We start from the raw sequence: 13522 nt of genomic DNA on the forward strand, positions 1-13522 counted from the left end.
GTCTTAAATTTTCTATGCAGTCTAATGTGTCCAACAGTATGCTAGGCTCTATGGGGTAATATGTAAAAAATGGTTTCTGATTCTGTCTTACATTATTCTACTTAAGGAATTAGATTACACACAAAGACACAACTTGTGTACATCCATAAACACTACCCCAACCCCACCCCGCACGGGAATTCACTAAGTAATGTAAGAGAGGCTTCTACACTGTATAGGAAAAACACACTCCTGTGTCTCTTCTTTGCTCACACTACTACCACACTCACAACACTTCTTACACCAGATGTGTGGATCTTCCACATACCAAGCATTCTGTGACATTGGCTGGGTGTCCTTCAATTCAGTTCCGACACGTTTTACCTGGAGTTAGCATCAGATCCCACAGGCTAAGGATTCAGTCCCACAAGACTGCCCTAGTTCAGATGCTAATCTCAAGTCCACGATGGCACCCGTACTTCCAGTTGACAGGCTATAAATTAGGGTTCCCATGATTCCTCCTGGGGTTTGATGAGTTGCTAGAATAGCTCAAAGAACTCAGGGTAACACGTGCTTACATTTACTAACTTATTAAAAAGGATATAATAAAGGACACAGATGAGCAGTCAGATGAAGAGATACACAGGGAAAGGTATGTGGGAAGGGACACAGAGATTCTACACCCTTTCCAGCCAAGTCACCTCCCAACTCAAAAGCTCTCCAAATCCTGTACTTCTGAAATTTTTTGGAAGTTTCATCATATAGGTATGATTGATCATTAACTGAGTCTCCAGTCGCTCTCCATTCCCAGAGGGTGGGAGGTGGAGGGAAAAGTTTCAAACCTCTAATCATGACTTACGTCTTTCTGGTGACCAGCCCTGATCCTGAAGCTACCCAGGAGCCCACCAAGAGCTGCATCCTTAGAACAAAAGAGACTCCTATCACCCCCGAAATTTCAAGGGATTCAGGAACTCTGATTCAGGAATCAGGGTCAAGGACCAAATATTAGAACAACAGATGCTCCTAGTGCTTTGCTCACTTAGGAAATTACAAGAGTTTTAGGAGCTCTGTGCCAACAAAAGGGTGCAGAGAGCAATATATATATATTTCCTATTATTTCATATATACTTTTAAACTATTGTCAAATATAAGATTTCTTAAAACTTGTTTGTGTTCTCTAAAGCAATTATGATATGAAATGATAATGTGAAGCCTATTTTACGAAAGAGTAAAACAAGAATGAATTTTTTGATATGTAAAAATATATGTGAAATGACAGAAATTAACAGAAGATAAAGTAGTCTCGTTTCACTATAGAAGAACTTGAAAAATACTGAAAGATGTGACTGGATAAGTTCTTGAAATGAGTTACAACAGTTAATCATATATATATTTGGGTTTATATTCTGGTATAATAAATCAACACTAAAAAACAAAGTAAATCTACCCTATACAGAAAAATAATTTTGGATAAACTAGTCCACTGATTAGAATTAGTTACCCCTATTACATAATAAGGTCTTTATGCATAGGGTGAGTATGGCTTAAATTGTTCAATTCAACAAATATTGATGAAATACTGTGCTGTGAACCGTGAAGTACAAAGATGAATAAGATGTGGTTCCTGGTTTCACAGCATTTACAGTCTAGATGGGAGTCAGGCACATAAGTAGAACAGTAAGATGATTATTAAAGAACCTATTAGTATGTATTTGATACTTCCCAAATAATACAGTCAACTAAAATTGGAGCATGAGGAGGATAAGGGAGCATTTCAAGAGGATGTAGCATTCAAATTAGGTTTTGCTGACATTCTGGCCAAGGGAACAGCTGCACAGAGACATAGGAAAAATCAAATGTAAAGAACTGTCTGAGGAGGGCGGTAAGCAGATGTCTCATGCCTGTGTGCAGTGCACAGCACGTGGAGGGCAGAAGCTGGTAATGAGCTGGTCTGGCGTCCAGGAAACTTTTACTTAATCCTGAAGGTTCTGGGAAAGATTCTAAGAAGAAAAGTAACAACTGTGTTTTAGGAAGATAATTTAGGCTATAGTTTAAAGAATGAACTGGAAAAGTAAAAGCAGAAAGACTGGTTAGGTACATACTGAATACTTTAGACAGGCTCTATCTACCAGGGAAAGTGAAGGAAGAGAGAGATCCAGCAAAGAAACAAAACAGACAGCTCTTGAAAACTGAGAAACTGGCTAAGGATAATGGCATTCAGAATATAAATGAGAAACAAAGATGGTCTGAGATCAGCTCAACTTACTGGAACAAGGCATAACTAAACTAAAAACACAGGCTCTATCCAGTCTATGTACTACGTGGAAATAAACGAAATACATTCAATGTGCATGCTATTGTTCATTCTCTGAATAGAAGGCCAACATTTACTACTTGAAAGGTGTGCACAGAAACAAATACACTAAACTCAATATGCCTCTGAAAGCAGGGGTTTTTTAGAAAATCAAAGTTTCTACTACTTAAAAAAGTTTTTAACAAAAGGCTCTCTATTACAGGTGAGAAACTTGTTCCAGTATGTGAAAACAAGCATATGAGTGCTTCTTTATTTTTAGCCAGTCATTTTCCAACTCACTTTAAAGCTACTTGTTCAGCTTACTCAGTTCTGAATTCTAACTTGATGAAAAGAGAGAAATGATAACACTCCTTTGAGGGGTTTTGTTGTTGTTGCCATTCAGCATAATGTAATTTATATGCTGCACAAGGAGCTTTGTAGCACTGCAATACAATATTCTCTGGTCTCCTGGGGATACACGGCATGGGTAGGGAGAAAAATAAATAGAAGCCTTTATGGTATTCTTTTAATCTACTGAGGTTTCACATTTTGTCTATAACATATTCCAGAGTAGTGGGGAGAATCTCAACCTTGAACATTGTTAAATAATTCCTTGTTGAATTGTATTATAATCAAAAGGCCAGCATTCCTGTAGTGCTAACTAGCAGTAGCTTTATTTATTTCATGTGTAATAAGACTCCCTTGGGGGGAAGGGCAATAGCTCAGTGGTAGAGCGCCTGCTTAGCATGCACCAGGCCCTGGGTTCAATCCCTAGTACCTCCATTAAAAAAAAAAAAAAAAAAAAAGACTCCCTCAGTTAATCCTAAAATGTCAATGTGGGAAAGAACGCCATCAAGATGGAAATGTGGGGGGAGGTGATACATATTTGAAACAAGTTTTAGCCTTATTTCAAAATTATTATTTTAAGTAGAAGAAAAGGGCCTTATTAAATACAAATTAAAAAAATTTTAAGTACAGGATAAATATTAATTCAGTTATCTTAAGTGTTTTTGGTTATAATCTTAATGATCGGGAGACGATTTGAAACAAAACCTAGTTTGCCTCTGAAGATTTTAACTATAAATATGTCTAAATAAAAGGCCATTCTAAAAAGAATCTCGGCACTTACAGCATTAAGTACACAATAACTAGTCAAACGCAAATCAGTCTTCTAGTCAGTTTATAATAAAAATTAAGTTATTTAAACGTATCGGTCCATTCTCAGGCAACTGCTTTATTTAGTGTCTGATTCTATATAAGCATCAAATAAGGATCTAAGAAGAAAAAAATCACCTACTCCTAGTATAAATGAGATGGTGAACAAACTTCTTTCAAAGAAAATTAGGATTACAATGTTCCTGCAAATAAGAACACAAAACACTAACATTTTGTCTCTGATTAGTGGTTTTAAAAAAAGATCACTATAAAGCAAAAGAAAAGCACATATTTAGGTTAGGCGTTACAACAATTTAAAGCTAGATACAAAGATGTTTCATTTGTTAACTCTTTTTCCCTCCAAAAATTTTTTTAAGAAATGGCAGTAACACAGATTAATAACAAAGACTGAGAGGCAGACAAAATTACCTGCTCTAAAACAGAAAGACAGCAAATATAGTTGGTTCATGCGCCTAAAACTATTATATATGGGAGAGAGGGTTTTCTTATCAATCAGTTTTAGATGTCTGCCTCCTAGACCCAAACAAGGTTGGTGGCAGAAAAACATTTCAAGGTGGTCATTATTTAGGGCAGAACAAGAGCCTTTAAAGACAAAGAACAAAACTGCCTGGTGACAGCTTGTCAAGACCATACCCTGGGAACTTCCTCCACTGTCAATCTACAATCTGTGTCTGAACCAAGAGGCCTGATGTTGTCCAGATCTTGGGATTTTCTGTCAAGGCTTTTAAAAGAGGCACATGTAAGAAACAGAGAACCTATATTGGCAAATAACAGTATTACCAAGGCTGTCAAGATGATGTGTTTGGTGTTTTTCTCCATTCTGCTATCATGCTTCTTTGCATTAAATCAGCTTAGAAGATATATAAACAGCTTTTCAAATTTCCTATTCAGAAGCTGGATAAGAGAAAGTCCCTCTCTCCCCCACCTCCCACTCCCCTCCACACACAATGCTGTGATTCACCTACCTGTAGCATGCCTTGACCGTTTCCTTCTATGGTACCTTCGTAAGTGACATGCAGTCGAGTCAGGGGTTTTTCACATCTACAATTTTAAAAAGGTATTCCCTTATTTATTTTTTTAATGGTAAGCACTTTACTACAGAAAAATTTGAAAATATTGATTAACTATAAAAGAAAAATGGAAACTACTCCCAAGTCTCAAAAGTCAGAAATAGATGCCCACTCTTAACATTCTTGGGACAGTCTCCCCCAGTTTTCCCATTCAAATACAGAAATATACACATTTAAATTAACATGGGAGACCATACTGCTTTGAAACCTGTTTTCCCCCACAAAATATCAAAGTTTCTCTTCTTTATTTTTAATTTTTTTCAATTTTTATACATTTAAAAAATTACTTTCCATTTACAGTTATTAAAAAATATTGGCTATATTCTCCATATGGTACAATATATCCTTGAGCCTATCTTACACCCAATTTGTATCTCCCACTCCCCATCCCTGTGTTGCCCCTCCCGCTCCCCAGTGGTAACCACTAGTTGGTTCTCTGTATCTGTGAGTCTGCTTCTTTTTTGTTATATTCACTAGCTGGTTGTATTTTTTAGATTCCACATATAAGTGATATCATATAGTATTTGTCTTTGTTTGTCTGGCTTATTTCACTTAGATAATACCCTCCAAGTCCATCCATGTTGCTATAAATGGCAAAATTTTATTCTTTTTTATGGCTGAGTAGTACTCTATTGTAATATATACCACATCTTCTTTATCCATTCATCTGTTGACACCTAGATTGCTTCCGTATCTTGGAAATTGTAAATAATGCTGCTATAAACATTAGGGTGCATATATCTTTCCAAATGAGTGTTTTTGGGTTTTTTTGACGTATACCTAGGAGTGGAACTGCTGGGTCATATGGTAATTCTATGTTGAGTCTTTTGAGAAACTTCCATACTGTTTTCCACAGTGGCTGCACCAGTTTACATTCCCATCAACAGTGTACAAGGAAAGTTTCTTCTCTTTAAAAGTTGAAAAACTACTCAAAATATTTTTTAAAAATTAATACCTATGAAATTGCATGCTGAGTCGGCAACCTAAGGAAAAATACAGAAAAATCTGACCAAAAAATCATGCATGATTCTAAGAGGGGCTCTATTTTAACTAGTCTGGAAATCATATATGTGTGTGGGGGGGGGGTCTTGATGAAAACACATGCCACATAAATTCTGATTTATGATATTTTTATATCAATAAAAGTGATAGATAAACCTAGTACCTGTAAGTCACAATTATTTTCTTTCCTCTTTATAAACCATGGTGGTTGAGGTGTTTATGGGGGGTTCTGATATGCTACTGCCATATTTGGCACCTTGACATATTGAATATTTTAAGCTGAAGAAATTTGAGAAAGAGGCAGAAGCAGAAAGGTCACTCTGATCTCCTCCCCCTCTCCCTCTTCTTACCTGAAACAAGCAGTAAAAACCCTCATGTGATGGGCCCTCCCTATACCTGGAGGAAAGGAGCACTCTTATCTCTGAAGGCAGAGATGCCAAGAGAATTCTAACACAGAGATTGCTGTTTCCCCCAGTTTACTGTAATTACATCATACTCGTTTACATCCCATGTTCCTCCACGACTGTCCACTCTACATCAAACCTAGCATAAAAGTACATAGATCTGTTTCTTTGGGTCTTTATTTCCTCATGAAGGCTTCTGAGTCACATAAAGCTTACATAAAAGAAATCTGTATGCTTTTCTCCTGTTAATCTGTCTTTATCAGTTTCATTTTCACAGCCAGCCAGGCACCCTAAGAGAGCTGAGGAAAACCTTTCTCCTGCCCTACAGTGTTTATCTGGCTTACATTATATTTTTTAAAATTCCATTTTATTAATAGTAGTTGATGATGGCATTTTTCCTTAGTAGACTTTCCCCCGGTTACTTACTAAATGAAAATTATAAGTTATAAAAGAATGCCACAGAATGTAACAGATAAGCCCCAAACTCATAGAAGAGTGGCATAAACTTTTTGGAGGAAGGGGAATTATATACTTTTAAAAACAACTTTAAAAAAAGACAATTTAGCCAAGAAGCACTATTTACTTATTGAGATTTGCTTACTTCCTGGTATCAACGAGTTCAAATACATTTTTGGTAAAGCTCTGGTCCAACAGACTGATAGCCTTAAAGCCAGAAGATAATTCAATACAGGTTCTAAAAGTTTCATATGTATTAACTCATTTAATCTTCACAACATCCCTATTACCATCTTCCTTTAACAGATGGGAAAACAGAGCTTAGGTAACCTGCCCAAGACTAGTAAAAGAAGCAACAAATATTTGAACCTAGAAAGCCCAAGTCAGTGGTTTACGCTCTTAACCAGTAAGTTATACTTAGAGAAAATTTACTTTGCAAATCTCTTGGAGAAAGTACTATAGTTTGATTTTTTTTAACTTCCTTATTTTTTGGAGTGGGGGGGGGGGTCCCCTACTTTCCTGGCTATTTTATTCCAAGGGAGACCACCTGTAAGATTACCAAAAGCATGATCCAGAAATCTCACCTGCTGTCAATTATTCTCTGTGACTATAGTTGTCAACTTATAGCACACTTCTTAATAAAAGTATGAAATTGCTAGAAACTGGTGGTTTTTTTTAATGAGCATCCTCCAACTTTCGGATTGGTTTCCCCTTCTGGCTCCAGCAAATCCTTCATACCACTGCCCCAGGAATCAAAGATACAGATCATTCTAGCTCTCCGTGTTTAACTAAGCCTGGCTAAGGCGTTTACTGATAATCACAGGGTTAACTATAATGCTAGAAACTTGGAACTCAGAAAAGCCTCTAACTTCCTGGCAGCCATTTAGTCCCTTACTCTTGGGAACACCAACAATCCTCACCACTTCTTCATCCTCTCTCTTTTAAGTGAATGCATGTTTCTGGTTCTGTGGAATCAGGGAGATTGATTTTAATTACATTCTCCAACTCACTAATGAAGCAGCTAAAACAAAAAAGAGATCAATGAAATAAAAAAAACTTTACAAAGTTATGAAGATAAGCCTACCAAGTTAAGAGGAATATCTTGATCTTACTTAAAGGGCAAAGTTATCTCCTTGACACAGCAGTCTCACTGGTCTCTGCATTCTGACCTACCCCTTTTCTCCCAGATGGTGTACAAATAGGTGTCCTTTCACGTTAGTGCCAAAGGAATGCCAGGTGCAGAGATCCTGAGCTGAATTTAAAACAACTCCTCTGAATGATCTATAAAATCTACACCAAAGTGACATGAACAAAACATCTGTGTTCCTATTAAAGATTAAGAGAAGAGCTAAGAAAAGCAATCCTCTGTACTCTGGTCTGGGCAGATAGCACAACAGATTGTTACTTTCAGTTCTAGGCGCCATATTTCAAGAGGGACCAATGGCCTAGAGTCTGTCAAGAACAAGTTAAAGGGTTTACAATCCCTATTATATATGAGACAGAAGAAATGAGTAGTTTAGTATATACATGTGTGCACTGTTAGAGGTGGGAGTACATCAAGAAAGCATTAAAATACATGAAGGAGGATCGAATGTTGAAGAAAATTAGATTTACAATTATTTATTGTAACTCCAGAAGGAAGAACCAGGAATGGGATTTGGCAGGGCGGGGCAGGGGAGGCTTTTAGAAGACAGACTTTTTTAGTGATGAAAGTATTAGATAATATAACACAAGCAGCCAACAATGGGATAGACAGCGGTTGGTCAGTGAGTTTCCCATCACCGAGGCTGTTACAGGCATTACAAAGTTATTATTTTTAGCAGGCGGCTGGACCGGATGACTTCCTGGGGTCCCTTTCATCTCTAATATGCCATGATTCCAAAATGCAGTACATGTTTCTCTTCCTTTCTGGCTCAGTTTTACTTTGTTTTTGTTTTCCTTTTGGTTGTTTAATCTTTTATCCACTTCCCTCTGCTAATAATCTTCTCAGCCATGCAGTCAGCCTCCTCAAGTAAGTGTGTTTTTCTTTCACCTCACAAGTAAACATCTTTGATGACTGAAAACACAGGAAAGCCACCTAAGCGTATGCGGCTCCTCATGTTAATTCCTTTAAGAATGGGTCTCTTTCATTGCTAAGTCCAAACAAAGCAGTTACAAACTATGATGAAAATTATTAGAAAGTGAAAATGAAGAAACACTGGTTAACACGAATGCACACCCAAAATACGCATTTAGTGTAAGTTTAACCATGTCCTCACATGCATTGAAATAGTAGATTCATTCTTCTTTAAGTGCTTTGGGGATCTGCTCAAGGTTAGAAAACATGTTGGCTATTTCAGAGCACTAAGGAACTTACAAATCCGAATAAAATCAGATTGGTTATTATCTGCCTCAGTATTGGCAGACAAATAATAAGAAAAACCCTATTAAATTAGCAACTTCCACAAAATTGCCAATAGTACACGTAAACGTGGACAAACTTCAAAACTCGTCACTCAAATTCTAGATAATTACTATCTACTTTTTAGTTTAATTAAAAAAAAAAATCCCTAAGTGAAGTAAGCCAGAAAGAGAAAGAAAATACCATATGAGATCACTCTTATGTGGAATCTAAAAAAAAAACAAAAAACAAAAATAAATACAAAACAGAAACAGACTCACAGGCATAGAATACAAACTTGTGGTTGCCAAGGGAGTGGGGGGTGGGAAGGGACAGACTGGGATTTTAAAATGTAGAATAGATAAACAAGATTATACTGTATAGCACAAGGGAATATATACAAGATCTGGTGGTAGCTCGCAGCAAAAAAAAAAAAAAAAGTGACAATGAATATATGTATGTTCATGTATAACTGAAAAATTGTGCTCTTCACTGGAATTTGACACAACATTGTAAAATGACTATTACTCAATAAAAAAATGTTTTAAAAAAAAAATCCCAATCTCGTCCTCCAGAAAGAATAGCCATAAAATACAAACACTAGCCAAAAAAAGGAGGGTAAGGAGGAGCATTAAATGTTGGTGTTCTGTTTAATATTAGTATGTTCATACATAAAACTCCTTAATTCTAAATAGCACTTTGTTTCAGAAGACAAAACTAAGGCAAAAGAGTAGAAGTGAAAGGGTTGCAGACTTCGATTCAAAAGGCATGACCTTTCTAACAATGACAGCTATCAACTGATCATTTTAAGAGGAAAACTCTCTAGTGCTAGGGCAATTAAGAGGTTGAGAAGCCATCTTTCCAGGGGCTGTAAAACAGAATTCTCTCATGGTGAAAGAGTCCTTCTAATTCTAAGATTCCAGGATTATTTATATCATTATTACCTTTCCCACTCTGGAAAATCTTCAAGACTCTGTCTTGTAAATGTCACCAACCCAGTAGGTTCTACAAAAGCAATAAAAGAGAAATACACCCAAAATAAGTTTTAAATTTGAAAAGATTTTATATATGTGTGTGTGTATGTGTGTGTATAATTTTTTTTTCCCAGTAAAAGAATGGGTCCAACAATGGCCATAAAACTAGTTGGGAAATACCAAGCCTAGTGTTGGAACACAACAGAAGGTTGATTTAATATAATATTATCCTTACAGAAGGAACACTTTCTATAAAACAGTAAGCCCTCCTTAAAACACAAAACTACACAGTTAACAGCACAACAGTAGGATTTGAGTCCTGGTACTTTTTGGTTAAGTTTGCTAAACTGAATATACTTTTAAAAAATCCTTAGGAAAAGAAAGATGTATCATGAACGTAGCTTATATAATAAAGACAAACTGAATTTTAATCTGTAGACTCCTTCTCAAAGAAAAGCCTAACCCTACACCTGAAGATTGGTGAATGTATACACATTTACGTGTTTTGTTATAAAATAATATGTCTAAGATTAAAAAAGAAAATTCTTGGCGTGTCCTTTGAGGTTGACACAGCTAAATCCAGGGCTTAGACGATATACAATTGCTCTTCTTATAAGGCGCCTTAGCCGGAAGGAGGAATTACTGTGTTCCAAGAGGCTAGAGAAGAAAGATGACATAGTTTTCAAGGAGCAATAGATATGAGGGGATCAAAATGCAGTAAATTTTAGAGGATAAGATCCTTTTTTGTTAGGGTTACCTTTTTTTTTTTTTAACTAGTGGCAAAAGCAACAAATAAATCAGTTGGCCAAAAGTAATTTGTTTGATTCAAATCAAAGAACAAACTAAAAAGGCCAGGCCATTTCTGTTTTCTTCTCTTAAGAAAAAAAAAAAAAAAAAAGCTCTTAAGCAGGGAGAAACACGTCAGGAACTATTAGTGATAATGGTGAGAGAGTCCCACTGAAAGCTTGGCAAACATTTCATTCCTTTGGATGATTCCACATTTCTCTGCTCTCAGTCACAAGCAGTAACGACTCAATAATCACATGGAGTAGTGACAGCAGAACACAGAATTGTGTTAACATGGGTTACAAAGTACTCTTTAGATGTCTAACTTTCTTTATGATAAATGGATAGCATATTTAAAACTCACAAGTATGAGGTCAAACGATTCAAACACTAGAGAAGCAACTCTATTAATAGAAAACCAATGTCTGTATCATCATTCAGTAATTTAGCAGAAAAGTAAGAACATTAAATGTCCCTCATATACACTAGAAGAGACCAGAAGAAATTAAAAAAATGAACATTTCTGGCAAAGCAATAAAGAAGAAGAAGAACATGGCTCTTTAGACATAATTAATAACAAAAATACCTTGAAAGCCCACCTACTACCTTTCTCCCATAAAAAGACACCTTTCACACCAGAATAGGTTATTTTGGGTAATCAAGTATGTCCCTTAATAAAATCACAATATACACTGTATATTAATCATCAGTTTTTAAATACTCCATCTATAAGATAGTTTTACCTAAAATTATATTGAAAATAACTCACAAAGCTCTTCAAAATCTTTAAGCCTCAAGATCTTCACTATAAATATAAAATGTAGACTTTTCACAACATTGAAAAGTTGGTACTGATGGAATTACACGTTATCACTTCTAAAAAGCACATTTTTTCATGTATTAAGCTTCTGAAACTAGGATACACCTTACATAGTCAAAGGTATCTAGCCATTGCCTTGGTCTGGACTAAAGTTGAATTTTTCCAGAGAAGATGTGCATCTGCTTCCATCATCGTCTGGGAGCACCACCAACCTGAGATCAGCCTGAATTAAATCTTCTGTTGCAGGCTTCTGGTAATATGACTTAGACCCCAGACTTGGGGCTTGTGGTGCAAATTTTCAGGGAGGATTTTTTTGGTGCCCTCTCTACCTAGGTTGACACTTGCAGTTCATTGACCCTCTTCTGCACGGCCAAATTAATGTCTCATTTATCCTTAGACTAGGGGTGCAGACCTTCAGTGTACCAGCTTTATAAGAGATCTCCTACGACTCCACATCCTAAGTGTTTTTCCCTTCTTAGTGGTATGTAACATAATGGCAACTTCTTACCATCTGTCATGTCCTAGAGTTGATGAAATACGGAACTTTAAGTAGGTTCCTATAGTTTCTACTTAGTAGATGCCATAAGTTTTATGTAAAGTAATTATTAAATTGAAAACTCCTTTTATTTTACTTAGTATTTCCTCCTTAAGCCTGTAGCTTTACAACCTAAAAACCTATAGCATGTCTCAGTATATTTCTACAAAGAACCGAATTCCCATGTACAGTGAAAAAGTCAGAAAATAAAATGTCTAATTGCAATTTATTTTTTCAGCCTAATTCCTAATACTTATGATGATTTATAACATCTAGTTGAAAAACAAAATTTTAGCTTTTTCCCTCAAAGGATTTAAAATCCTAAAACTTGGGAAGGCAAGTAAGCTTTTAAAGCAGACATGCATGATTTAACTTCAAGGACAGAAACGTAAACTCTGAATTACTTAGATATAGTAATGGAATACATTCTATTTAGATTTAGAATATTGAAAAATATACTCATCTTTCTAACGAATTATTAAAAATTCTAATTTGGCTTTATGTCTCATAAGGCCCAATGAGCCTTCATATTCCTTAATATTTCATTCAGTACAGAGCACAAAACTTAAAATAGATAACCCAAAAAATAAATAACCCTTTATCAAAGAAGCCTATGGTTTTTTGCCCTTAAATACCAATATCCTGATAACTGATTTCTTCCCCCAAATTTGAATAATGTCCAATACAATACATTCAAGAGGGAAAAAAATGCCAATGTGATGTTACTTACTATGGAAAGGATATGAGACAAATGATCTTAAAATAATTCAGTGAGGACCAGAATTGAAAAGAACCCATTTCACTTGACCGGAGTTGACCTGTTGTACTTATCAAAAGCAAACTCTTGAGATGTTCTAGTTTGCTTTATAACTGATTTGTAGGAAAGGCTACCCATGATAATAGCTAACATTTATAAAGCATGTAACTTCTCATTCAATATTTACAACTACCCTGTGAGGTAAGCTATCATTATTCTTTTATTTTACAGATAAGGAAACTGAGGCTTAGCGAGGTTAAGAAACTTGTCCGTGGTCACTCAGCAACTAGGATAAGAGTAGCGACACCAACCTATTACTAGCTGTCACTACCAACGTCGGTTAGACAGTGACCACCACTACCTCAGGTGCTATGATTAGCCTTGGAAAAAAAAGATGGTCAAGGTCCAGCACAGGAGGAACAAACCCGTAAACACTAAGTACAGTACTATTTTATAAGAACTCTAAACAGGGCATTAAGGAGGCACAAAAGAGAAGGATGGGTGGAAAGGCAATGAATTAGTCAACCTCTGCAAGTAAACTAATTATAACAGTCAATGCTTCTTTAAATAAAGAACACTGAAAATGTATTTCCTGGTCAATACACGTTCTTTTGAAAGTATTAACTTACTTCTTTTTATTCATGAAAATCCATTAGACTATGTTACACTGGTCTAATTTCAGAGGACACAAAACCCACACACATTCATAGAACACATTTATGTATACATAAACATACGCATAAAATGTAGATCATAATATTGAACTATTACTGTTTTAATGTCTTTTGGCAGGAAAGTGTACTTTGAACACAAAATGTTTTTGACCTGTCATTTGATCTGAACTGTCCTCACCAGTGATAAAAATTACAGTAAGAATGAAAGGAATTTAC

The 13522-nt window shown here is 35.8% G+C and overlaps 1 protein-coding gene and 1 long non-coding RNA gene across 5 annotated transcripts in view; one reads left to right on the forward strand and one right to left on the reverse strand.

The window, feature by feature from the left end:
* The window catches only part of PARG (poly(ADP-ribose) glycohydrolase), a 109267-nt gene that overhangs the window by 34753 nt on the left and 60992 nt on the right, over nt 1-13522 (reverse strand). For all 4 annotated transcript variants that reach the window (XM_014562648.2, XM_032491682.1, XM_006188777.3 and 1 more), the window contains exons 11-12: nt 9705-9765; nt 4414-4489 (exon numbers count right to left, since the gene is read on the reverse strand). In XM_014562648.2, coding sequence (XP_014418134.2) covers nt 4414-4489; nt 9705-9765 — 137 coding nt within the window. The remainder of the gene's footprint in view (nt 1-4413; nt 4490-9704; nt 9766-13522) is intronic.
* Nucleotides 5582-13475, forward strand: LOC116667236. The gene is made up of 3 exons (XR_004324051.1): nt 5582-5592; nt 7901-7911; nt 12999-13475. It is a non-coding gene; the product is annotated as an uncharacterized LOC116667236 (long non-coding RNA).

The sequence above is a fragment of the Camelus ferus genome, chromosome 11 (assembly GCF_009834535.1).
Source record: "Camelus ferus isolate YT-003-E chromosome 11, BCGSAC_Cfer_1.0, whole genome shotgun sequence".
Lineage (NCBI taxonomy): Eukaryota > Metazoa > Chordata > Mammalia > Artiodactyla > Camelidae > Camelus > Camelus ferus.